At 56.1% G+C, this 27283-nt stretch overlaps 1 protein-coding gene across 2 annotated transcripts in view; it reads left to right on the forward strand.

The window, feature by feature from the left end:
- The window catches only part of IL34 (interleukin 34), a 38844-nt gene extending 11788 nt beyond the window's left edge, over positions 1 to 27056 (forward strand). Inside the window, exons 2-7 of one of the 2 annotated variants that reach the window (XM_084644283.1) lie at positions 1298 to 1742; positions 2454 to 2557; positions 3402 to 3479; positions 4403 to 4576; positions 24829 to 24967; positions 25626 to 27056. In XM_084644283.1, the coding sequence (XP_084500409.1) occupies positions 1715 to 1742; positions 2454 to 2557; positions 3402 to 3479; positions 4403 to 4576; positions 24829 to 24967; positions 25626 to 25633 (531 nt within the window). In that variant the 5' untranslated portion in view covers positions 1298 to 1714 and the 3' untranslated portion in view covers positions 25634 to 27056. The remainder of the gene's footprint in view (positions 1 to 1297; positions 1743 to 2453; positions 2558 to 3401; positions 3480 to 4402; positions 4577 to 24828; positions 24968 to 25625) is intronic. The other variant, XM_084644282.1, reaches the window with a different exon arrangement.
- Positions 27057 to 27283: the final 227 nt, after the last annotated feature.

Here is a 27283-nt window from a genome sequence, read left to right on the forward strand (position 1 = left end):
CTCCCGAGCTATCTATCTGTCCAGATGTCCTGTGGCCTAGGGGGAAGAAAGCAAGTCACAGTGTGTCTGGTGTTGAGGGGTGCACCCTGCTTGTTCCGTCTCCTCCCAGACAAGGTCCTTGGGGTAGTAGCAGATTCCACTTCTCATATTGCCTGTTTCTGGGATTTCCTCTTTGGACTCTCTCTCACCAGTCAAAAGGCCCCATCCCAAGTTCCCTGGAACTCACTCCCTTAGTTCTGGGCCAAGGCCAGATCACACAGCATCAGCGACTCTAGGTCATCTGAATCAGTTGTGTATTTGTACGTTTTTGCTCTTACACTGCCTTGCTGCTGCCTAGAAAACGTGCCCAGCTGCACCCAGCCATGTAACGCATTCAAACGAGGCTTGTGCCCGGACCCACCGAGGGCAGGGTTCTCCTGGCTCTAACCAGCAGCACAGATCTCTGCTGTATAATCAGAGATTGTCCTGCCCGTGGTGCAGGACTGATCCAAATGGCACCTGTGCAGATGTTGCACTGGAAATCCGTGGAGCAGAGGTCCCCAAACTGTGGGGCATGGTCCCCGAGAAGGGCACAGAGCAACATCCTTGGGTGTGGTCGGGGAGGGAGTGCCATCCAGCCCCTCCCTGCCCCCAGCTCTGCTCCGGTCCTGCCCCCAGCCATGTCCCTGGCACCCAACCCTGCGCCTGTCCCTGTCCCCAGCCTACGTGCGGCTACGCTCCTGGCTGACCTCTGCCCCCAGCGCTGGCTGCGGCTCCATTCCTAAGCCCCAGCCTTGCCCCCCCTTACCCTTGTTGATGCCCCCCGCCCCCCACAGCTGCAGCTCTGGCAGGGCGCGGACAGAGATAAGGAGGGGCACGACTTCCAAGCGTTTGGGGATCTCTGCCGTAGGGCATCAGAGGGGGGTATTTCGCCCTTGGCACAGACATTAGGAGAGCTGGCAAAGCACCAGGTACAAGTTCTGGTGATGAGGCATGCTCAGAGCATGACAGCAGGAGCTGGCTTCCAGCCGTCCAAGACAGCATGTATGTGTCTTAGCACGCTGAGACCTGCCTAAGCCGCCACCTGAGGGACCAGCAAAAATGGTTTGATCAGTAGAAATAGATCAAACAAATTGATCCCAGCGACGTACAAAGCCCCTGAAATGCAGCCAGCTGTGGGTGGAGGGTGAGCCCCCAGCAGAGCTCGCCGGGGCTCTGTTTATTAGCGAACGGCTGAGGTGTGCTACCCCAGCTCGGCGCGCTGGCCTCTTGGCTAACGTTGGTTCCATTTGGTTTTACCTCCCGTCTCCTGTTACAGAGCCCAGCTTCAGACGCAGACGGAGGATAATACTAGCGTTGTCCCCACACACAGCCTCGGGGATCCGCAGCCTCCAGCCCTTCACCCTAGACCCCACGTGCAGTGGGGCTGGGTCGTTCCTTCCTCCTGGCACCTTGCGATGGGAACACGTTGGCAGCAGCTTTTCGCCCAGTTGCAGCAAACACGCACGGCACCCTAGAGAGGAGGGGAGAGCCCCTCACCCAGGGAAGGAATCGGCCTCCCTGGGCTGCAGGGAGCCTGCAGGTCCGTCCTCGGCAGCAGTGTACTGGGGCACCCCCTGGTCTCTCTCCCATGAATCGCTGCTCCCGGCACGCGGGAGGCTGTTCCCGCTGACACAGCCATTGTCATGTAGGCCGGATCGTCCATCTGCTCGCTGCCCAGACACACGCCATCAGCATGCAGTGGGGCTACGCACCCTTCCTCTGTGAGTACGATGGGGCACTCGCTCTCCTGTCACATGCAGGGCAGGGAAAGGGGTCGGACACGCCTATGGCCCTGTTCTGGTTCGGAGAGCACCGGACCAATACCCTCACAACAGCACGGGGCCAAGACCCTTTCCCCAGGCAGCCCCTGGCTGTGCCAGCCCATTCCTGTGCCTCCCATGGGCTGGCACGCTCTGACCTGCTGTGGACCCTGGGCTGCCCCAGAGAGGGCTCTATCTGGAAAGCCAGGGCGGGGATGGCCAGAGGGCCCACGCAGGGATGCAAGGGAGGCAGCAGAGCTGTTGCCAAGCCCAGCTCACAAGCTCCTTGTTGGGGCGGATCTGGATAACAGCCGCCCAGGGTCGAAGTCCCAGCCCTGGTCCATGCACTCAGTGGGTGGGACCCAATGCTCTGTTCAGGAACCCAGCCAGGCCCTTAGCATTGGACTGGGGGGAAACATTCTCCACTCTCCCCTTCGTTCAAATGACCCTGAGCCATGGTGGCCAGGTCTCTTGCCCTGTCCTCCCCTCCCCATGCTGCTGCTTCAAAACACTGACAGATTTCCCCCTTCTCCTTCCCCTCCTCTCCCAAGCCCTGCTCTGCAGCGTAAGCCTGTTCCTCCTGGCCCCCAGCATGTGATGGGAGCCAGTTGGGGCATGGCCTTATGCTTCTCGTTCACCCTCGGGTGGGGGGGGCGGGACGGTGATTTGCAGATTTCGTGGCTGTCCTGGGGCTGGAGGCTGCAATGCAGAAGGAATGCAGGATTATCGAGGCTCTCCAGAACAAGCTGACATATCGGCAACGGCTCCAGTACATGGTAATTCTTTGCCTCTAGGCTCAGGCTATGTTACCGGTTGATTTGTGTCTCCCTTTCCAAAGGCCCAGACATGCATCTCGGGCAATAGTGCAGCCTCTGCCTTTCTGCCCCTAGCGCACTGAATGCTGGGGGCCGTGGAATCAGAACCATCTCTTGTTTCATCCCCTTTTGGCTTCTCTGGGGCCAAGATTTTCCAAACTAGCAGCCTGACGCTAACCAGCTAACTGCCCATTTTGGATGACAGCTAGGAGCCCTGATTTTCTAAAGTGCTGAGCCCCCAGCAGTTCCTGTTGACATTTGCCCTGCCTAGCAAGGTCCCTCCTCGGGCTGCTGGTAGGTTAATTTCCAAGCCCTGATTTAGATGCATGACCAGGTACCCAAGTGCAAACTATTTGGCTCATTTTCAAACATCGCAGAGGGGGCTGCAGCCCCCGGAGAGGGCAAACTGGTGCATACGTGCAACTCTGCCTTCTAACGGGCAGAGTCTTCTGCCCAGCTGTGTGTCACAGGCCCTAGACTACAGGTGACTCCTGACGATTCTCCTTTAGCTCAAGTGGTTGGGACTTGTGCTTCTGGAGCAGGAAGGTCCCCGTGGTGTACAGTGACAGTGTCACGGCATTAGGCAGCTGCACACCTGTTCTAGGTGTTACAACCCAGATTAGTTTTCAGCATTTGTTTACCCACAAGGAAACATGCCCAAGGTGCCTGGCACGGTACACGCTTCCCCATCAACTCAGGGGGAGGGGACAGGAGTGGTTGCTGATGGGGACACAGCCCAGGAGGATCCGGGGAAGAGAGAAGCTTTTAGTTCGCGACTAGGATTTTATTTTTCTTGCCTTTGCAGAAACACTATTTCCCCATCAACTATACCGTGAATGTCCAGTTCGAAGAGGTTCTCAAGGCGGCCAACATTACCAGGCTGGTAAGGTGTCCGGTGCTCACTTTCCATCCTCCTGCTGTTTACCATCCCGGTGTCCCAGCTCACCTGGGAACAGCTCTGCTGTAAGCTCCATGGTCTTTCTACAGGCGTCCTGAACAGCTGCTCCCTTAGCTCAGCTGGCCGAGACCCCAGTTCTCGGCCTCAAGGGCCATGCGTTCTAGACCAACCATACTGGCCCATGGCTTGTTCAAAATCCCTCACTGCCTCTGGGCTGGAGGTGGTAACGCAAGTGTCAGGAAAATCTTTGACATCCCAGCAAGTGCCAAGAGTGGATGGCATCTGACACCTGCCCTGGGCATTGGGGCTTTTCATCCAGGACGCTTCAACAATCGTCCCTTACGGTGCACTGAAGCCGTGGCTATACCTGGTTCCCCAAGCAGGAATTGAACAGTCCTATAGCAGCGTGAACTTCTAGGGTGGTGCTTGTTTCTCCCCAGTTTCCAGCTAGGGAGCAGCTGTGAAGGTTAAATGCTGGATTGATAGGTTCCTACTAAATACCAGAGTGGGAGGGATGCTTTGAGGAGGAATCAAACTTTACAGAGGCTGGAGGTGTTGGGATCTGAATTTTGCTCACACCCAGGGGGGTCAGGATCTGGGGGCAGCTGCCAAGTCTGGGTCTAGCTTTCCCCAGGGCTTAGGGATGATCTGATCACAAGAACGAGCTGGCAAGCAGGGCCACTGAATCCAAGTAGTGCAGAGATCAAGGCACGCACCAGCCCCAGGTGCTTGCTGAGCAGAAGCTCTTGGAGGCTGCAGTGGAAACGGCAAAGCGGCCCGTGGGCGGGGGCTGGGTGTGGGCTGTGAGGTGCTCTCCAGAGGAGCTGCTGGGGCCCAGGGCAGCAGCCCCTTAGGAGGCTCCCCCAGAGGGCGGCCGTGCATGACCCTTGTCCCCTCGTGCTCCCCAGCGGGATCAGAACGTCAGCGAGCTGTCCCTGCGCTACCTCTGGCTCAGTGTGAACTCCCAGGTGCTGCTGAAGATCTGGGCTGTGCTGCTGGAGAGGCACCCGTCCTGGGAGTACACCCAAGATCTCTGCCACCTCTTTGAGCAGCTGGCTGAGGAGTACGAGAACTACAACCAGGTGGGGAACCTCCTGGGACCCCAGCACCCTGCCCCCTTTTGGGTTCGATTCCTGTGTCTTGCACACTGCTCAGCAAGTGACCGTCCGGGGGCCAAACGGGAGGGCGAAGTGAAGGGGGGAGCCAGGGCAGACCCCGGTGGCCAGCGCCAGTGTGGACGTGGGGTGACTCTTGCTGTGACAGGGCAGCATGGAAAGGGGCTGGCCTGCCCCAGCCCAGGTGTGGCTGTGTCCTCCTCCTGGCTTGGCTGGCGGGTTGGGGATGCCGTGGGCAATGGGGGAGCTGAGATGCTGTTTAGGGGCCAGACATACCCTGTGCACTTGGCACACACAGAGGCTGTACCCCACGCTCCTGTGGCCCCCGTGCCAACCGCAGGGCGGGGCTCTGTACCTGCACGCGGGAGAGATGCAGAGACCCATGGGTTGCTGGGTGTGCATGTCCTGCATGCTGGGCTGCAGCTGCCCATGGTGCTGCACGCCCTGCTGCATTGCCCCACGCCCCGCGTCTGGCCCACTGTGTCCCCATGTCCTGCACACCACACCAGCTACATATGCTGAGTGTGCACCTGGCTCCCTGCACCCCACACATGATCCGCTCTGCACGGCACACTGTGCTGTGGATATGGCAGCTGGCCCACATGAGCACCTCCCTCCCCCTCCGTGTGTTTGTCCGCTCTTCAGGGCAGGGGTTTTCTATTGCTCGTTTGTACAGCGCCTAGCGTGACAGGGCCCCGATCTCACCATTAATAACAACACACACACAATGCAGGAACATCTCAGGGGGCTGGTGGCCTCCCCAGAAAACGGGTGCAGGGCAGCTGGCGGGGAGGGAGCAGTGCTGTTGCGGAGGGGGAAGCCTTGAAATCGGTCATAAAGCAAGAGCTGTATGGGAGAGAGCCAGGCCTGAGGAGGGGCACCAGAGGGAGAAGGGACCCTGTAGCCACATGCTGCTCATTGCTGGGGTTTACCCATCCCTTGTGCCCGAACTAGGGTGACCGGATGTCCCGTTTTTATAGGGATAGTCCCTTTTTTTGGGGACTTTTTTTATATTGACGCCTATTACCCCCCCACCCCACCCCCTCTCCCATTTCTTCACAATTGCTCTCTGGTCACCCTAGCCCTAAGCCCAGCGGTAGAGTTATGGCCCAGGGCTAGCCTAACCATGAGCAAACTGAGGCGGCCGCAGGATGTCCCTCTCTAGCCCCCCCAGGAGCCTGTACTGATTAACCCCAACTTCTCAGGGAGCTTCCTGTTTCCTGCTGCTTCCCTGAACCCACTTGAGGAGAACAGGCTGTCAGCTGGAGTAGTAGGAGCCAGTTAGGCCCTAAGACGCTGATAACTTCCCTCACTCAGGCCCTGCTACCAGCCTGCTTATTTCTCCCCTTCAACTGAGTGTTGAGAGCCACTCTAGCTGGCACAGAACAGCAGCCACGAGTGAAAGAAGAAAACGCCCCTCTGGGGCAGCATTCAGAAAAAGAAAGCAAAGGAAGCTTTTCTACCTAAGCAGGAAGGAGCTCTCCTGAGATACATAGACACAAATGTTCACGGTGAGCCTTCCGGCCCCAGGGAGGATGTGAGTGGTGAGGAGATGCCTGATCTTCCAGTCAGTCAGAGAGCGGTGACCTGGCAGCTGCTGCAGCATCCATATCTCCATCTCAAGTGGATGTAACCATGCACATTCCTGAAGAAAAGTGTAGATCAGAGAAGAGTGTGGTGGAGACGCAAGAAACAGCTGCTGCTGAGTTTAGTTCTTTAAGTCTAGAGGATCCAGGACTGTGGACCCACTTGAGCAGTAGCCTGAGGGACTTCCTTGTACTGCATGGGCCACAGCAAGTGAAAAACTTCATGTTCCCCAAAGATAATGAAAATAGAAGTTTCCATCCAACACATTACTGTCGTGAAATCCCCAATGGTGACAAAGTGGAGAGGCCATGGCTTATGTACTCAAAACCCAGGATGCTACATACTGGTTTTGTTGCAAACTCTGCCAGTCTAATGTTCCAGCCACATTGGGTTCCACAGGAACAAAGGACTGGACAAATCTGGCTAGAAATCTGGCGTGCCATGAGAAGGCAGCAAATCACCAGAGAGCATTCCACAGGTGGAAAGAGCTGGAGATGAGACTACGGTTAAAGGCCACTATGGATGGTCAGCATCAAGAGAAGATTGCGTCAGAGTCTTTACTGGCAAAATGTTCTGAAAAGGCTCATCGCCATTGTGACAATGCTTGCGACCCAAAACCTAGCCCTGCATGGCACTGCAGATCAGCTGTATGTGCCAAACCATGGAAACTTCCTGAAAATTGTGGAGCTGATGGCTGAGTTTGATGCTGTACTCCAGGAGCATCTAAGAAGAGTCACCACCCAAGTCGTGGCACACACCCCACTACCTTGGAAAAACCATTCAAAATGAGACCATACAGTTACTGGCAACAAAAGTCAAACAGAAGATTGTGGCCGATCTGAAGTCAGCACGATATTACTCTGTTATTCTGGACGGCACACCTGACATCAGCCATACAGAACAAATGACTTTAATGGTGCGTTTTGTAACAACAACAGAACCTAGTGAAAATGTCCCTGCAACGGGGACTGTCAGAGCATTTTCTAGAGTTTATTGACATTGATGATGCTACCGGAGCTGGTATGACAAATGTGCTTCTTAAAAAGCTGGAAGATACGGGAATTGCGATAGCTGACATGAGAGGTCAGGGCTACGATAATGGTGCCGACGTGAGAGGAAAGAACAGGAGTGCAGACACGGATCCGAGAGTTAAACCCTCGAGCTTTTTTTGTCCCGTGCAGTTCTCATTCATTGAACTTGGTGGCCAGTGATGCAGCATCAGCTTCCAGTGAGGCTGCTGAATTTTTTAATGTAATTCAAAGCATCTATATATTTTTCTCTGCATCAACTCATCGATGGCAAATTTTGAAGCAACATCTGGGAACATCCTCTCTGACACTGAAACCACTGAGTGCCACACGATGGGAAAGTTAAGTGGAGGCGATAAAGCCTATCAAACACCGAATTGGGAATCTTGCCGTAATTGCCATGATGGAGGACAATGGTATGACAGGAACTGTTCGTGGGAGAACAGTGGCAGAGGGAAATGGAATCACCAGAAACATACATAACTTCACATTTCTGTGTGGCTTAGTGTTGTGGCATGACATACTGTTTGAAATAAATGTTGTAAGCAAGAGACTCCAAGGTGTTGACCTTGATATATCTGGAGCAATGGAACAACTGGACAAAACAAAGTCATACCTACAGTCTTACCGGTCAGATGGGGGATTTCAAAACCTTCTGAAGAGTGCACAGAAGTTGGCAGAGGAACTTCACACTGAAGCTATTTTCCCCACCCAATTCAAGAATACAAGAGTCACCGAAGAAGAAGACTTTTTGATTACGAGGCACGGGATAATCCCATAAGAGACCTCAAACAACTATTCAAAGTTGAATTCTTTAACCAGGTGCTAGATTGTGCAATACAGTCAGCTGAAGAACATTTCATGCAGCTCAAGGAACACAGCAGTATATTTGGGATGTTGTTGGATATTCCAAAACTCCTCACTATACCTGAAGAAGACCTACAGCAGCAATGCAGGGCACTAGAGACAGTGTTGACACATGATGACATGCGTGATATTGATGCGAGTGATTTAGGTGATGAACTGAAAGCCCTTTCAAGATACATTTCAGCAGGATCAACTCCAAAGGCTGTTCTGGAATATATGTGTGTCACGGAGTGTGGGGGAGTCCAGGCCCTGCACCCCTCTTCCTGGGATTCACTGAGACTCTCAGCCAGCCAGTAAAACAGAAGGTTTATTGGACAACAGGAACACAGTCCAAAACAGAGCATGTGGGTACAACCAGGACCCCTCAGTCAAGTCCTTCTGGGGGAGCAGGGAGCTTAGACCCCAGCCCTGGGGTTCCCTGCGTTCCTCCACCCAGCCCCAAACTGAAACGAAACCCACCCAGCAGGTTGCCTTCTGCAGCCTCTGTTCATGTACCCGGACAGAGGTGTTACCTCCCCCTCCTGGCTCAGGTGACAGGCTCTCAGGTCTCCCATCCCCAGGGCACATTCCCAGGTCAACACTCCCCCCTCCCTGCTGCCTCACATCCTCACATCTCTCCCCCCTTCGAGACTGAACTGAGCGGGGTCACTGTGACCAGTGACCTGGGGAAGTTCGGGGCCCCCTCTCCGGGACAGCGCATCCGCTATCAGGTTGGCCCTTCCCTTCACGTGGACCATGTCCATGTCGTAATCCTGCAGGAGCAGGCTCCACCTCAGGAGTTTGGCATTGGCTCCTTTCATCTGGTGCAGCCAGGTCAGGGGAGAGTGGTCGGTGTACACGGTGAAGTGTCGCCCGAAGAGATAGGGCTCTAGTTTCTTGAGGGCCCACACCATGGCCAGGCACTCCTCTTGATGGCTGTGTAGCGTTGCTCCCGTTGTAGCAACTTCTTGCTCAGGTACCCGATGGGGTGTGTCTCCCCCTTTTTCATCCTCCTGCATTAACACCGCCCCCAGTCCCGTGTCTGAGGCGTCGGTGAACACCATAAAGGACTTGTCAAAGTCTGGGTTTGCCAGAACTGGGCCACTGACCAGTTCTTCAGCGCTCGGCAAGCCTCGTGGCACTGCTCGGTCCAGACCACCTTGTCTGGCTTCCCCTTCTTGCATAGCTCAGTGATGGGGGTGGCTATGGCGCTAAAGTGGGGCACAAATCTTCGGTAGTATCCTGCCATCCGAATAAAGGCTTGGACCTGCTTTTTGGTGTGGGGAGTGGGCCAGTCTCTGATCACATCCACCTTGGCTGGTTCCAGCTTTAGGCGGCCACTCCCCACCCGATGGCCCAGGTAAGATACTTCTGCCATCCCCACCTTGCACTTCTCAGCTTTTATGGTCAGCCCAGCCCCTGGAGTCGGTCCAGCACTTGTCTAACCTGGGACACATGGTCCTCCCAGGTCTGGCTAAAGACACAGATGTCATCAATATACGCCACGGCAAAACTCTCCACCCCCCTCAGGAGCTGGTCCACCAGGCGCTGGAAGGTGGCTGGTGCTCCCTTGCGGCCGAAAGGCAGGGTCAGGAACTCATAGAGCCCCAGAGGGGTGATAAAGGCCGATTTCAGCCGGGCATCTGCATCCAGCGGCACTTACCAGTAGCCCTTTGTAAGGTCCATGGTGGTAAGGTACCGAGCTCCTCCCAGCTTGTCTAGGAGCTCGTCCGGCCTGGGCATGGGGTAGGCATCAGATACAGTGATGGCATTGAGCCTCCGATAGTCCACACAGAACCGGACCGACCCGTCCTTTTTGGGGACCAGCACCACCGGCGAGGCCAAAGGGCTGGCCGATGGCTGGATCACCCCCAAAGCCAGCATGTCCCGGACCTCTCTTTCCAAGTCCTGAGCAGTTTTCCCTGTGACTCGGAAGGGGGAGCATCTTATCGGTGGGTGCGACCCTGTCTGCACCCGGTGGACAGTCAGATTAGTGCGTCCAGGCTGGTTGGAAAACAGCTGTCGGTACGGATGCAGCACCCCCCTGACCTCAGCTTGCTGGGCAGGGGTTAGCTGATCCGAGAGGGGAATTGTTTCCAGGGGGGAACCAGCTCTGGTCCCAGGGAGTAGATCTACTAAAGGGTCATCTCCCTGCTCCTCCCACTGTTCACACACGGCCAACACTGTACTCCCCCTGGCATAATATGGCTTCATCATATTCACATGGTACACCTGGCGGTGGTGCGCCCGGTTCGACAGCTCCACCACATAGTTTACCTCATTGAGCTGCTTGACAATCTTGAAAGGGCCTTCCCAGGCGGCCTGTAGTTTGTTCTTTCTCACGGGGATGAGAACCATCACCGGATCCCTGGTGGCATAGGCACGGGCCCTCGCCGTGCGGTCATACCAGACCTTCTGCTTCCTCTGGGCTCTGGCCAGATTCTCCCTGGCCAGGCCCATGAGTTCAGCAAGTCTCTCTCGGAAGATCAGGACATACTCCACCACTGACTCTCCATCGGGAGTGGTCTTCCCCTCCCACTTGTCTCTCATCAGGTCCAGGGGGCCCCTCACCCTCCTTCCATATAACAGTTTGAAAGGCAAAATCCAGTAGACGCCTGGGGCACCTCCCTGTACACGAACAGCAGGTGAGGTAAGTACTTGTCCCGATCCTGCGGGTGCTGGTTCGTAAAGGTTTTCAGCATCATCTTTAGCATCCCATTGAACCTCTCCACCAGCCCATTGGACTGGGGGTGATAAGCTGAGGCCCAGTCGTGCCGGACCCCACATTTCTCCCACAAGCACCGGAGCAGGGCCGACATGAAGTTGGAGCCTTGGTCTGTCAAGACTTCCTTGGGGAACCCCACTCGGCTGAAAATGGTCAGGAGCGCATCGGCCACGGTGTCTGCTTCAATGGAAGCTAAGGGCACTGCCTCGGGGTAGCGGGTGGCAAAATCTACCACCCCCAGAATGTATTTCTTCCCCGACCGGGTTGTCCTGCTGAGAGGCCCCACGATGTCCATGGCCACCTTCTGGAAAGGCTCCTCTATGATGGGCAAAGGTCTCAAAGCCGCTTTCCCCTTGTCCTGGGCCTTCCCCACCCTCTGACAGGGGTCACAGGATCGGCAATACTGCCGGACCGTGGTAAAGACCCCGGGCCAGTAAAAGTTCTGTAGCAACCTCTGCCGGGTGCGCCGGATTCCCTGGTGCCCTGCGAGGGGGATGTCATGGGCCAGGGACAGGAGCCTGCGGCGATACTTCTGGGGGACCACCAGCTGCCTCCTGATCCCACAGGACTCCACTTCCCCTGGGGGAGCCCATTCTCGGTACAGGAACCCCTTCTCCCACAGGAACCTCTCCTGGCAGCCTCTCCTCATGGTCCGTCCCACACTGAGGTCGGCCAGGTCCCTGAGCTTCCGCAAGGAGGGATCTTTCCTCAACTCGGCCTGGAACTCAGCGGCTGGGGAAGGGATGGGGCCCGGTTCCCCCTCAGTGGCCAGGTCTGAGGCCTCAGCCTCTCTGAGCCGTGCCCCTCAGCCCTCCCTCCCACCAGGGTAGGGTCCTGCGCCTCCGGTGTGGTACCCTCCCCAAGGTCAGGGTGCAGTGCCCCTCGCCGGCTCTGGCTATGGGTCACAACCAGGGTGGTCTGGGGATTGCTTGGCCAGTCCTCTAGGTCTCCCCCCATCAAAACTTCAGTGGGCAAATGGTGGTGTACCCCCACATCCTTGGGGCCCTCCTTGGCCCCCCATTTCAGGTGTACCCTTGCCACGGACACCTTAAATGGGGTCCCGCCCACCCCCCTCAGGGTCAGGTAGGTGTTGGGCACCACCCAATCTGGGGCCACCACCTCGGGCCGGGCCAGCGTCACCTCCGTGCCCGTATCCCAGTATCCATTGACCTTCCTCCCATCCACCTCCAGGGGAACAAGGCACTCTCTCCGGAGGGACAGCCCCGCGCCCACCCTGTAAACCAAGAACCCTGAGCCCAGAGCCTCCAGCCCTTTGGCAGAGCTGGCCTGGGGTACTCTTCCCTCCTGAGCAGGTGGTAAGCTGGCAGCCCCCCTTGCCTGGGCCATCTGCCCCTCGACCAGCTGAGTCCCTACCCAGTTAACCCTGGGTAGGTTGGGTCTGCTCAGTCTGTCCCTGAACCTGGGGCACTGGGTCTGTACCTGGCCTCTCTGGTCACAGTGATAGCAGCTCAGGTCACGTTGGTCCCCTCGAGCAGGTCGGAGGGGCCCGACGCCAGGCGTTCCCCGTGGGAGGGGGTTCTCCCTATTTCCCCGCTGGGAGGCCCCCTGGTGACTCTCTCTCTGCATCGGGGGGGGCCTGTTCTTTTGGAATTCCTCCCAGCTACCCCCTGACCGACTGTTCACAAACTCGTCGGCCAGCTGCCCTGCGTGCTGGGGGTTCTCGAGCTTTTTGTCCACCAACCACAGCCTCAGGTCGGAAGGGCACTGATCATACAGTTGCTCCAGTACGATTAGGTCAAGCAGGTCCTCTTTAGCTCGGGCCCCAGCTGTCCACTTGCGGGCATACCCCTGCATCCGGTTGACCAGTTGTAGGTAGGTGACCTCAGGCGTTTTACGCTGACTCCGGAACCTTCTCCGGTACATCTCGGGGGTCAGCCCAAACTCACGGAGCAGGGCCTGCTTGAACAGTTCATAGTCCCCTGCCTCCGCCCCTGTCATCCGGCTGTACACCTCCACGGCTTTGGGATCCAGTAAGGGGGTGAGGAACTGGAGCCTGTCCGCAGGGTCAACCCTGTGCAGCTCACAGGCATTCTCAAAGGCCGTCAGGAAGCTATCTATGTCCTCCCCCTCCTTACGCTGGGCCAGGAAGCTCTTATCAAAGCTCCTTGCAGTCTTGGGTCCCCCCGCACTCACCGCAGCCGGGACCCCACTGCTCCTCAGCCTGGCCAGCTCCAGTTCATGCTGTCTTTGTTTCTCCTTCTTCTGACGCTCCCTCTCCTCCTCCTCCTCCTCCTGCTCATGCTTGCATTGTTTTTCATGATCCTCCAGCTCCCTCATTTCATCTCCCTCTCCCGTTCCAGCCGCCTCCGCTCCAGGGATGGGGAGCTCCGCCGGGATGATCCCCTGCTGGCTGCTGGGGTCAGGGTGCCCTCGATATTCGCTGGGCTTCCCCCAACCCCTTCCCCAGGCATAGGTAGGAAGGGTCTCGGGATGTCCTCGGCAGCAGTCTGACCCCTCCCAGCCCGGTCAGGCCCCAGGGCCCACACTGTGTCCGCCGGGCGGCTTCCCTCAGGGACAGGGATCGGATCCTCCAAGCGATCCCTCTCCTCCAACTGGGCAATCAGCTGTTCCTTGGTGGACCTCCCGATGCGCAGCCCCCTCTGCCTGCACAGCTCCACCAGGTCGCTCTTAAGGCGTTTAGCGTACATCTCCCTGCTGGCCACTCGCAGGCCGGGCAGCTTTCCACGGTTTCCAGGAAAAACCCCTCGTGTGCCAGTCCTTCTTGAGGTCACCACCTCTTTGCCAGGGTCGAGCTGCAGACTCCTCCGCCCCTGGGACCGCTCGCTGCAATCCCCCGGGGGACCCTGTTACTGCAAAAGTCCTCTCTGGTCACACACTTTCAGGGGTTAACCGCCCCCTGAAACAGTCTCTCTCCGAAACTTCAGCACGCCTGGTCCCCGTCAATCCCCCTTCGTTTTACTGTTCCCCAGTCACTTACTGCAGGAAGCGCCGTTCACGGGGTGCAGTACATCCCACCGCTGCCACCAGTTGTCACAGAGTGTGGGGGAGTCCAGGCCCTGCACCCCTCTTCCTGGGATTCACCGAGACTCTCAGCCAGCCAGTAAAACAGAAGGTTTATTGGACAACAGGAACACAGTCCAAAACAGAGCTTGTGGGTACAACCAGGACCCCTCAGTCAAGTCCTTCTGGGAGAGCAGGGAGCTTAGACCCCAGCCCTGGGGTTCCCTGTGTTCCTCCACCCAGCCCCAAACTGAAACGAAACCCCCCCAGCAGGTTCCCTTCTGCAGCCTCTGTTCAAGTTCCTGGGCAGAGGTGTTACCTCCCCCCACCCCCTCCTGGCTCAGGTGACAGGCTCCCATCCCCAGGGCACATTCCCAGGTCAACACTCCCCCCTCCCTGCTGCGTCACATCGTCACAATGTGCACAAATAAAATGACCACCCTCTTTCCAAATGCTTTTGTTGCTCTGCGCATACTTCTAACCCCTCCTGTAACAGTTGCCCCTGGAGAACGCAGCTTCTCCAAGCTGAAGTTAATAAAACACATCTACGCTCCACGATGGCACAGGAGAGGCCAGGACCGGCTGTAAGTTTTTTGCCGCCCCGAGCTCAGGTGGGGCTGGGGCTCGCAGACGGCGCTGGAAGTGGAGGGAGTGACGTCACCTTCTCCCAGCGCCTGCAGGGGCTCCCCCCCACCACCCCGCCCGGCCGCTCAGAGAAGCCCCGAGATAAGGGGTGGCACAAGGCGGCGCAGCCCCAGCTCCCCGGCAGGACTCTCTCTCTCCTCCCCAGGTAGTGGCTGGGCCCTGGCAGCTCAGCATGCTGGGGCTTCCCCTTCCCGCTGCGGCCGGGGGTGCGGCGCCCTTGCCCCGTCTAAGTGGTGCAGCTCCGAGCGCGCAACTACCCCCCCCCCAAAAAAAAAAAAAGGATGGCTGGAACGCCGCCCCGGGAATGTGCCGGCCCGAGCACGTGCCTGCTTTGCGGGTGCCTAGAGCCGGTCCCGTGAGAGGCTGGTCGGCCTTGCAGCCATCTCAGTAGACCATGAGCTGGCCCAGACTGTGGACTTTCAGCAGGAAGCCGTTCAAATCTTTGCAACCAGGAAGGCACGGAAAGCCCCACTTTGATTATCCAAACAGATACAAATGCCAGTGTTTACTGTTTTTGCTGTTGCTCATTTGCTGTTTAGGCGTTTGAAAGTGAAGTGTTTTGAACAAGGCATTTTAAGTTTTCCTTTATCGGGGTAGGTGGCAGAGCCGTACCATGAGAGGAGTAGAACGGGAAGAAGGCAGAATGCCGACTTTTCAAAGTTTTGGCCCAAGCGAGGGGGCATGGGGGGCGTCATTTGAACTCCCTGCCTCAGGTGCCAAAATGTTGTGGGCCGGCCCTGCAGCCTGCTCCTGGGCGGGGGTGCAGTGACCTGGAGCGCCCTCTCGCGGCCGTACAGTCTGGAAGGAGCCCGATCCGGGCCCTGGGCTGCAGGGCAGATGCTGTGGCAATGCAGCCTTGTCAAGCAGAAGCTGAGAGGGGCCAACACCCTCCACAGGGGCCTGGCCTGATTGTGGGGTTGCTGCCTGTGGAGGGCGATTTCCCCACTGCAGGAGGCACCCCCGAGTTCCCTGCCAGTGAGAGGCGCTCAGGGGAGCAGCGAGCTGGATCCCAGTACAGCCAGGTGCCTTCCCCTCGGCTCCTTGTGGGGTGGCTCGGGGCGAAGCCAGCAGTCATCCCAACGGGGAGGGTGGGTGAGTGCATTGCCCAAGGGGCAGATTGCAGCCTCTCCAGTGCTGTCCTGGGCCGTGAGCTGCTTTGGCTCTCTCTGGACCGGCTGTTGGTGTCCTGAAGGCGGTTCACTCTGGCTCAGTGCTGTCTCGCCACACAGCTGGCCCCTGTTTGCCAATGTGGCAATGCACGGACTGCACAGGGAGAGGAAACTGTGGGAAGAGATGGGCTGCTGGTGGGGTTTCCAGCACAACTGTCTTGAAGGTTCAGCCAGCTGTGAAGAGGCTTCTGACAGCCTGCGCATTGGTGGTTCAGTGGTAGAATTCTCGCCTGCCACGCGGGAGGCCCGGGTTCGATTCCCGGCCAATGCAGCTGTGTCTTTTTCTTTCTTCTTTTCTCTTCCGAAGCCCTGTTGAATTGCAGCCAGGGGAAGGGAGCTGCAATCTTTCTCACCCCCTGTTGTTCCCTTGTAGAAATCTTACAGGAGTTTTAAGGGCTCACATGTGGTTATCCTGTAACTCGGATCTGTTCCATCATGGGCTGTGAGCCTCGGCTTGCTCAGAGCTTTGGGCTATTTTAGCCCCGAAGGGAACCCAGGTTCTGTGATCACTGGCATGGCGGGCTGAGTAGGTACCCCGTCGTATTAATACGGCAGCATGCTGCTCTGGCTCTGTGGCCTTCAGCTAAATGAAAACCCTGAGCATTTGTCATTCAAAATCCCAGGGAATTATTCCTGGCCAAATCCCCTTGCAAAAATGCCCCCCAGTTGCTGTCCCTGGTCTAGATCCAAACATGGTGCTGTTGCTATTCTTTATATGGAAAGAGTGGCCCAGATCAGGACTGGGCACTGGATAAACTGAAAATAAAAAACCGTCCCTGCCGCAAAGAGCTTCCAAGCTGTACAGAAATCCGATTTCTCTGCGTTGGCTGGGGAGTGAGCCCTGTCTCCAGTGTGGGAGATGCTGGTTCTCCCACAGGCAAGAGAAGAATATACTCCTCCCTTATGTCAGTGAGCGCCAGGTGAGGTCCAAGATGGTGGCTCAGCAGTAGAATTCTTGATCTGATACTTGGCAGGCCTGGGTTTAATTCACAGCTGATAAAAGTGGCTTTTTATTAACGTCCTGTCTCTCTGTACAACCCCGCTGCAGGACCACAATGGAGCTGACTGACAAAGACTCAAGCATTGTCTTTGCATTTGAGAAACGCCCTTTGTTCAGGGACCCGCCTTGGTTGTCACTGACCGGAGTCCAGAAGAGCTGACTTGCAAAGAGAAACGGTGCCTCACCCATTTGTCCTGTTAGCACCTTGGGGTCGCCACCTGGCAGCTGTAGCCCCGTGAGCTGTGATCCTCTCAGATCTCCAGTATGGGGAGGACTGGAGCTGGTCTGTACCGAGGACCGGCCAGGGCGAGGCAGGACCACATCTGGCAGCCTCCCTTTGAGTTAGCCTTGAGCCAGGGCCACAGCCTAATGCTCAGGGCAGGTGTTGGGAGAGGGGAAATGGGGGTGCTGACCAATTGTGCTCACTGAAGATCCCACAGTCTGTTTCCCTAGCATAGCTATGGGGAGCTCCGTGTCGTGGCTAAATTCCAGTGTGGGTGGGTGCCTCTTGCAGCCCAGCAATTCCTCCTGCAAATTGCAGGGGTTTAGGTACTGTTTTCCTTGTGGCATTTCTGCAGCTGCTGTTAGCTAGCAGCTGCAGTCCACTCCAGAGGTGGCTGCGTATTAGTGCTGGGTGAAGTGGTTTGTAACTTTGAGATCCTCCTGCGTGGCAGTTAAGCAGTTGGGGGCGTCAGTCGTGGCATAGTGACAGGCCCTCCTACACTTCTCAGCGGTGTGAACTGTGCCTGGTCATCACAATGCAGCGTTAACTCTGAAGCCCAGTGATGACAATCAAGAGACAGTGCTAATCTCACTGCTGATCATTTTCGTAGAAACCCTCAGCTGTTGGGAGCTGTGCATCCTGATTTAGACAAGTCTGTTATTGTCCTTAACTCCTTTGGGTGTGTGTCTATACAGATGAGAAGTGTGGAGGATGCCTCTCTAATTAGGATATCATCATTCAGGAATGCTGTACCCAATTCACTTCTACTGTGGTAGAAAAATTCTCTCCTAGTACCTAGACAAACTTTGCAGCTTAGCTTATCTTTTTTTCTTTTTTTTTTTAAATGGCTTTTATGGGAGAGGCTGAGGTTTTAATCGACATTCCCATCCTGCAGGGCTCTGTGTGCGACCCAGGGGCTAATTTCTGCATTGTTCAGGAACGGGGCTGGCCTTAGGGAAAATGGCACCCTGGGCAAACTTGCATTTTGATGCCCCTGACCCCCATGTGTCCCCTTTGCTCCAATGCCCCCCTTCACTCTCAACCTCTGCCCCCCTCCTGCACCCCAACACCTGCCCCCTCCCGTGTCCCTAACCCCTGCACTGTGCCCCTGTCACTCCTACTCCCTGCACCTCCGTCCTGAGCCCCTAACCTCTGCCCTGTGCATGTCCCCATACCCAACCCCTGCACCCCCCTCCTGCACCCCAACACCTGCCCCCTCCCGTGTCCCTAACCCCTGCACTGTGCCCCCGTCACTCCTACTCCCTGCACCTCCGTCCTGAGCCCCTAACCTCTGCCCTGTGCATGTCCCCATACCCAACCCCTGGACCCCCCTCCTGCACCCCAACACCTGCCCCATCCCGTGTCCCTAACCCCTGCACTGTGCCCCCTTCACCCCAAATCCAGCACCTGCCTGAGCCCCTAACCCCTGCCCTGTGCCCCCAACCCCTGCACCTCCCTCCTGCACCCACGTGGGGAAACTGACCTGGATGCACAAAGCAGCTGGCACTGCTCTCGCTCCCCCACCGGACTGCTGCTCCTCCGCCCCCCACAGCCCTAGGGGGCTGAGCCTGTGAGGGGGGAGCAAGGAGCTGTCAGGGCTCCCTGCATCCAGGTCACTTTCCCTGCCGGCTGCGTAAGGGGAGGGCAGGAGAGCAGCAGTTCCTGATGTCTCGGCCCAGCCCAGGTGGGGAAGTGACCTGGATGCAGGGAGCCCTGGTGTGTGTGTTGGGGGGACTGTGTGAAGGGTGTGGGTGTGTGTTGGGGGGACTGTGTGAAGGGTGTGGGTGTGTTGGGGGGGAGTGTGAGGGGTGTGGGTGTGGGTGTGTTGGGGGGACTGTGTGAAGGGTGTGGGTGTGTTGGGGGGGAGTGTGAAGGGTGTGGGTGTGGATGTGTGGGGGGGAGTGTGAAGGGTGTGGGTGTGTGGGGGGGGAGTGTGAAGGGGGGTGTGGGTGTGTTGGGGGGACTGTGTGAAGGGGTGTGTGGGTGTGTTGGGGGGGAGTGTGAAGGGTGTGGGTGTGTTGGGGGAGTGTGAAGGGGGGTGTGGGTGTGTGTTGGGGGGACTGTGTGAAGGGGGGTGTGGGTGTGTGTTGGGGGACTGTGTGAAGGGGGGTGTGGGTGTGTTGGGGGGGAGTGTGAAGGGGGTGTGGGTGTGGGTGTGTTGGGGGTGTGTTGGGGGGTGTGAAGGGGGTGTGGGGGTGTTGGGGGGGGTGTGAAGGGGGTGTGGGGGGTGTTGGGGGGGTGTGAAGGGGGGTGTGGGGGTGTGTTGGGGGGACTGTGTGAAGGGGGGTGTGGGTGTGTTGGGGGGGAGTGTGAAGGGGGTGTGGGTGTGTGTTGGGGGGACTGTGTGAAGGGGGGTGTGGGTGTGTTGGGGGGGAGTGTGAAGGGGGGTGTGGGTGTGTTGGGGGGACTGTGTGAAGGGGGGTGTGGGTGTGTTGGGGGGGAGTGTGAAGGGGGTGTGGGTGTGTTGGGGGGGAGTGTGTGAAGGGGTGTGTGGGTGTGTTGGGGGGACTGTGTGAAGGGGTGTGTGGGTGTGTTGGGGGGGAGTGTGAAGGGGAGTGTGAAGGGGGGTGTGGGTGTGTTGGGGGGACTGTGTGAAGGGTGTGGGTGTGTTGGGGGGACTGTGTGAAGGGTGTGGGTGTGGGTGTGTTGGGGGGGAGTGTGAAGGGGGGTGTGAGTGTGGGTGTGTTGGGGGGGAGTGTGAAGGGTGTGGGTGTGGGTTGGGGGGGAGCGTGTGGGCGCCCGAGTGAGTGCGTGCGTGCGCTGTCTCTTTAAGAAAGCACTCAGGGGCAGGAGCCTGACCTTGGCTTGTTCAGACACAAGCAGCCGCCAGCAGCCCCAGCCCCAGAGAGGCAGCAGCGCCCACAGATTCCCCCGTCCCATCACCCCAGCTTAGGGGGAATCGGTACACCGGGGGGGGCAGGACACCCCGCCATCAGCCCCCACCGAGCAGTCAGGAGGACGTTCCCAGGCCGGAGGGGCTAGACAAATTGGAGGGTTGGGCCAAAAGAAATCTGATGAGGTTCAATAAGGATAAGTGCAGAGTCCTGCACTTAGGACGGAAGAACCCAATGCACAGCTACAGACTAGGGACCGAATGGCTCGGCAGCAGTTCTGCGGAAAAGGACCTAGGGGTGACAGTGGACGAGAAGCTGGATATGAGTCAGCAGTGTGCCCTTGTTGCCAAGAAGGCCAATGGCATTTTGGGATGTATAAGTAGGGGCATAGCCAGCAGATCGAGTGTCCAGTTTTGGGCCCCACACTACAAGAAGGATGTGGATAAATTGGAGAGAGTCCAGCGAAGGGCAACAAAAATGATTAGGGGACTGGAACACATGACTTATGAGGAGAGGCTGAGGGAACTGGGATTGTTTAGTCTGCAGAAGAGAAGAATGAGGGGGGATTTGATAGCTGCTTTCAACTACCTAAGAGGTAGTTCCAGACAGGATGGTTCTAGACTATTCTCAGTGGTAGAAGAGGACAGGACAAGGAGTAATGGTCTCAAGTTGCAGTGGGGGAGGTTTAGGTTGGATATTAGGAAAAACTTTTTCACTAGGAAGATGGTGAAACACTGGAATGCGTTACCTAGGGAGGTGGTAGAATCTCCTTCCTTAGAAGTTTTTAAGGTCAGGCTTGACAAAGCCCTTGCTGGGATGATTTAGTTGGGGATTGGTCCTGCTTTGAGCAGGGGGTTGGACTAGATGACCTCCTGAGGTCCCTTCCAACCCTGATATTCTATGATTCTATGAGGGGCAACTCCAGGGACGAATGGAGGGCAAATCAAACGCGTGTCTCAGGTATGGGAGCTACAAATTTAGCCACTGGACCACCAACGCACCCTCTGGGTTATGTCTCTGCTGACTTCCCCGCCTGGCCTGGTTCTGTCACCCAGTGATGGGTGAAGGGCCTCACCGAGATGGGAGAGGGGACCTGCAAACACTACAGCTAGTGCCTGATGCCCAGTGCCATTGATGGCCAGAAAAGCAGGCCCAGGCCATCCCCTTAGAGGTGATCTGAAAGTGCAGACAGGGTGTCTCATGCTCTCCCTCGCCGCTCTCTCCAGGAATGCCAGGAGTGGGTCGGTCACTATGGTTTGTTCATTTCTTGTGTTCTTACCATAGGAGTGCTAGGAATGTCAGCTGGGGTGTCCTGTGAAGGCCTCCAATAAGAACGGGCAGCTCTTCCAGCCCTACTCTGAAGGGGTTGGGCGCTGAATGATTTATGGGGCTGGCTGTTCACTCCACTGCTTGAGTGAGCTAGTGTAAACTCCTCAGGCATTCTAACACCGTACCCCTAGAGTCACAGACCGTCCCCTTGGGTACACCGATCTGTCTTGCCACCCAGGTAAACTTATCTTTTGTGATAGATGGTCCCTTACACCAAAGATCACAGCAATATTCAGGTTACTTTGCCAGGTCAGTTGCTCTTTAGATCTCACACCAAAGACAATGCTTGTAGCCAATCCTATAATAAACTATCTAGAGATTTATTATACAGGAAAAAAGGAAATAAATTATTTACAGGTTAAAGCAGGTAAACCTATATGCACACAAATGAGTTCCAAACTTAAGTTTCAAAAAGTAATAAAAGGTCTATATGATAAGCAAGCTGTATCTGTCCTTCAGGGCTAACCCAAGCCAAGCACTGGGGATCTTTTGCTTCTGCTTAGTAATCCTTGTCCCCAGTTCCTCCTTGTTTACCTCCCCCTCTTTTACCCCCCTGAAATTGCAAACTCAAAGGTTAGGAGGAATTCACTTGCAAGTCTCCTCTTCGTTGTGTTGAGAGGGGAGAGCAATCAACAAAGTCTTTTTGTCCTCTTTGATGTTCCACTATAGTTTGGGATGGACCTTCCATGTGGTGCAGGACATACGCGGTCTCCAACAGACATGTTTTCACGCTAGTTAATGTCTCTCTCCTGTCTGGTGATTTACGCTGTCACAGAGGCTCACAATGCAACTGCTCAGATATTACCTTATAATATGGACTACAGATGCTATACGGGAGATTAATGCAGACATCAATTCACAAGCATTCAATAAAGTCTAAACACTAAGCACATTTTAATACCTCTTTTAACAATACTAATGCGCAGGTGAGCCAGACTGAGCCCAGTTAGGTATCTGTCAGCATTGATGTGAGTTGTGGGGGCCTTGGCATGACCTTGGGGGTCACACGCAGCTGGTCAAAATCATTTAAAATATGCAATTTCAGTGACATTTTTCATCAACGTTTCACACATGGACACAAAAGGGTGACCTTCCTGGTGAAAGTTATAGTGAATATTTTGCCCTGTTGTCTGACCAGCTAAAAAGATGATAAAATTCTGACACATGTTCCTTGAAATTTTGACCCAATTAAAAAACAAACAAAAATTCATGTAATTGTCATGAAAATTTCTGCCCAAACTGTGCTCCGGTTTTCAGTGAGAGCCACTGAATTTTTAATGTAAAGAAGAAAGGAAAAAACCCACTTTTTAAAAGGAAAATGTTCATTGCCAGCGCTCCTTTATCCATCAGCCGGAACCAAAGAAGGGCAGAAAGCCCGTCTTGTTTGGGGGTTTTGGCAGGTCATCTTTGACATTTCTAGATGACGGTGACTCATGTGAGCGAAACATCAAACCGCAAGTGAAAGAAACTCTTCACGGCTGCAGCATTGGTTCTTCTGTGGCAATACTGTCCCCTGCGACATCGGAGGCTCAGTTTGATTCTCAGCTGCTGAGAATGACATTTTTTTAGTGTCCTGTCTCTGTACAATCCTGCTGCAGGACCCTGGTGGACCTGACTGACGAAGATACAAGCATTGTCTTTGCATTCGGGTAATGCCTGTTGTTCAGGGGCCTGACCCTCCGCCATAACTGACTTTCAAAGAGAAACGGTGCTTCACCCACAAGTCCTAGCAGCACCAGTAATTGGTGCCACCGCCCCTGAGCTGTCCTCCTGTCAGATCCCCTTTGGCAGCCTCCGCTTTACGTCGGTCTTGAACCAGTGCCTCAGCCTATGCTCAGGGGCCAGGTGCTGGCCATTGGGAGAGGGGAAATGGAGGTGCTGATTAAAGATCCCACAGCCCATTTCAGAAGCAAGGAACCTGGCTAAATTGCAGTGTGGGTGCGTGCCTTCGGCTGCCCTGGGCTTTCCTCTTGCGTTTCCTGCGTGGCAGGGGAGAATTCTCCCCCGCACCCTCTTGCTGGGCACCATTTAGCTGCTGTTTTCCTACTACACAGTCCTGGTCTGTTTCAGACTCTACCATCCAGTGGTGGATTCATGGTTCCCTCTCTTCAGGATTGTCTAGGTTAGGAACAGAGACCGAAGTTAGGCCAGGGTAAACTAGGATGTGAGCTTACCCAAATGCCTAAACTAGAAAACTCCGACAGGCCCAGGGGCTCCACAATCACTGAGCTTAGCGTCACTTTCAAGATGACTTCTAAGGCGAGACCTATTAGCTGACATGTTCCCTTTATTATGTGTCTATGGAGAAGGATCAAGAGGGTACTAGGGTTCCTGAGTGGGTTTTCTTGTCTTAGTATCATCAATCTCATATCTGGTGTTTTCTGGTTCTGTAGGAGGCCTTGGATGAGAACTGGCGTGGCAGCTCTTAGCCCTAAACTGAAGGGGTATTATTGTCCTTACATCTGTGCGTGGGAAGCAGATGGGAAGTGAGGGAACACTCAGAATTGTAATTCAGGAATCATGTATCCAGTCACTTCTAAAGTGGTAGAAAAATGCTCGACACCTGCGCAAAGCTAGCAAACATGTACATGTGAACAAAAAGAAGCTGAAAACAAGGAGTTGAAACAAGCTAAGAATCACTTTCCCCTCCCTCCAACTTCAAATGTGGTGGAAAAATTTGGTCAGCCTGATCTGAAGTTCTGCTATTCTGGCCAGTCTGTCTGTGTGGGTGTTTGTTTTAGCAGCTGAGGATTGTGATGAAAGCTCCAGGCCTGTTGTTCGGGTGGTTTCTAAATGTCTCTGCGGACGTCCGACTGAGCGGGAGGTGACTTTGGAAGGACAAGGAGACTGGGTGGAGAGCTGAAGCAGCGCTGCTGGTTTGTGTAGTCAAGACCCCGAAGTCTGTCTGTTGCTCTTTCAGGCTGGGACTAGATTAGGGCCTGGTCTACACAGCGTTGGTCTCAGTATAAGTGTGTCGGCTGTGTGTGTGGCCAGGGGGGCAGTGTTTGACTGGTGTCGGTATACCAGTGTAAGCCATGGGGTAGGTACCTTGTCCCAGTCTGGCCCCCCTCTCCAAACAGGAATAATCTATCTGGTGTAGACACCGGTGAACCTACCGCTGCAGCCGCACTGGGGGTTGTCCTCTGTTGCCTGTGCCAAACTTGTGTGTAGACGGCTGCTAGGCTCGGACGGTCTGACCTTTTCAGTCACGTGCGTAGCTGGGCGGCACCTCCGTAGGCAACGTACAGAAACGAAATGGGGTCTCCACACGGCGTGAGCTCGCCCACACAGGGCTGGTGAGGTCACGCCATTTGGAGGACGCCATTCGACAGAGCAGAACGGCACGGGGCCTGATGCCTTCCTGGTGTGGAGGGGAGTGGACGGAGTCGTCCCGGGGGTGGGATCTAGCCCGCCAGCGCTGTTCTCAGCGGCGTTAGCTCGGTCGAGCCAGCCTACGGGCCTGCCCGCACATGAAGTCGCCCTGCAGGAGCAATCACCCTGCCTCATTCCGGAAAAACTTTCACATGTAGCCGCGTCCTGAGTGGTTTGGAAACCCCACTTAGCACCAGTGCGGACTCGGGTTAACACCGTACACTCGCGTCTAGGCTTCAGCTCGGTTTAGCGCATGGTAAAGTGCCATTGCCCTGCCTTGACTAGAGCGGGGGGAGGTGCTAACAAGATGGAGCTGGGTGACTCCGTCCAACATCCCACCTTTAAATCCCGCTCTAGGTCTGGGAGCTGTGCAGCTCAGGCCCGCAAGGGAGGGGGGGTGTGGCGCGCCAGGCGGCGGGCGGGGGAAGGGGTCTTGGGAGCAAGCCAGTCACTCCCCTGCGTGCGTGTTGTTTCTGCAGGGGAATGTGGACGCAAATGTTCAGGGCGTGGTAGAGCAGGTTCTCACTGGCGACGCAGGGAGCAGCCAGAAGGCCGTGCCCCCCAAAGCCCTGCTGGATAACTGCGTCAAGGTCATGTGGCTGCTGTACAGCGAATCATGTGAGTAGAGACCCTTTCCAGGGAAGCATGGAGGGAGGAATGAGCCAAGGCAGCTCCCAGCTCACGAAGGGGGCTGTCTGGGGGAGGTGAGCCGTCCATGCTCCGGTAGGGAAATCCCAGCCTGCGGATCACTCTGGCGTTGCTCCCAGGCGATGGGCAAGGTCAGTGGAAACGCCCTAAAAGTGGGGGGCCACAGGTGCCTGAACCGTGGCCCCACCCCCAATGCCATGCTGCCCCTAAAGCTCCGCCCTGCACCACCCTTTCTCCCGGAGGCCCCGCCCTTGCACCACCCCTTCTCCTGGAATCCACACCCCCTTCTCGCTCATCTCCACCCTTCCCCTCATTGCTCACCCTTACGGCCAGTAAAAGACGGGGGGCCATGGCCCCTGGCGCCCCTGTTCTGGCACCCCTGGCCATGGGCAGTGCAGATCAGCAGAGAGGCTGTGAATGCACCGGGAGAGCAGATCTGCAGGGTACAGAGGGCCCTTTGCATGCTGTGACAGCTGCCCATCCAGCATGTTCCCTGTCCCGTGAGCTGGGCACACAGACGTGTGGAAAATGGGACTAGCTCAGGCATTCTGGGTGGCTGGATGGAGGGCCACTCAGCCGACCTGTTGGCTGCGTTAGTGACGGACGCCTCGGCTCTCTCCTGCCTCAGGTAAATAGGATTCTGCCTATGATCAGGAAGGGACCGTGGCCATTTCCTCCCTCTCTCCGTGCCCTCTGCGCTGCCTCGGCATGTGATCTCTGTTGTCACGCTGCCTGTCTGCTTGTGCCCCACAATCCCAGCTTCTGTGTTGCGTTGTGCCTGCCATCTCCCCAGGGCCCAGCGGAAGCCAGCACCCTACGAAGCATCTTCCAAGGTGCCCAGCAGTGGGAGCTTTGCCTTGCTCTCCCAGGGAAGAATGAGAGCAAAGACAGAGGAAGGGGAGTGCAGAGGAGTGGATTTTCTCTACCAGAGCCGGGGGATAAGCTCAGGAAATCTTTCTGGCACGGGGAATCCGGGGAAGGTGGTGGCTTCTCCTGCCATGAACAGGCTGCATTTGTGTCGCTCTGAGGGTGCGGCTATGTGTTGCTCCCCACCAGAATAGAGACCCGAGGGCCAGCTCTGCAGCAGCAATGGAGACTTGCGGCTCATTCACGCCTGCCTCAGCAAGGGATTTTCTCACAAGGGTTGTCAGAGAGAGAGAGAGAGCGCGTGATTCACTATGTAACCTGGCCTGGGGCGTGTTGGCCTCAACGCATGCCTGAGTCAGGACGCACAGCTGGTACACCGCAGCCCCTGCAGAGAAGAGCCGCTGGAGGGTGCTCCCTGGAGACTGCTGTGACTGGGTTGGCAGCTTTGCGGCAGGGACGTTCCAACCCCTGAATAACACAAAGCTGCTGTAGCTGGAACATCCCCGCTCGGCCTGGCCTCACCCGGGGACCAAAGAGGAAAGGAGCATCGGGCCACGGAGCGAGTGGGACAAGGGGCTTTGGACCCCGTGTACGAGGGAGCCACCTACAGGGACACTTTCCATCCCACCCCAGCGCTGGTGCATGTGAATGCAGGGCCAGGCCTGCGGAGCCAGAGGAGCTGAGAGTGCCAACAGCAATCTGCCCTCAGACTCTGCCTAGAGCTTGCTGTGTTGCGGTTCCTCTCCTGAGCGAGCTGATGGATGATGGAGCCGTGCACCTGCAATACGTGCCCACTGATCTAATCCTAGTTCTAAAATGCCTGCCACCATTGTCACCCAGCACCTTAGAGCTCATGACCAGGCCCTTGGGCTGCCTTGTCTGTTCTTTTGCTGGCTCCAGCCTAGGTCTAGGGCACCCGGAGACATGTATCTCCCTTTGACCCGTGTCTCCCTGCCCTTTTAGAAGACGTTCTCTGCTCCTGTTTTCAGTGCTGCCAACTCGTGTGGTTTGGTCACATATCTTACGACATGTTTTCTTTAAAGCCCCAAGCCCTGGAATCACCATATAAATGCACCTTGTCAGCTTGCATTAACCAAAAAAGCTGGTCTCTAGCTCTCCTGGTCACAGCTGAGCTTGTAAATGTGTCCCCTACAGGCTCCAATGCCAATAAATGCAATAAAGAGCAAGCGAACCCAACTCTAAATGTGTCGAATTTAAAGTCTCATGATTCATGGGATCAGGGAACTCCTTGGATGTCATGTGTCCTCCCTCCCGCCTGCTGGGAGACTCGTTGGCCACGTCTCTCATGCTGCCCAGGCCATGTGCTGGGGCTGAATGGTTTCCGGGCAGGCTAAGCAGCAAGGGCTGTCCTGACCCTCCCCCATCACACAGAGCTGTTTTGCGTCCAGAAGCTGAAGT

The sequence above is a fragment of the Lepidochelys olivacea genome (assembly GCF_965140295.1).
Source record: "Lepidochelys olivacea isolate rLepOli2 genome assembly, chromosome: 12".
Classification (NCBI taxonomy): domain Eukaryota; kingdom Metazoa; phylum Chordata; order Testudines; family Cheloniidae; genus Lepidochelys; species Lepidochelys olivacea.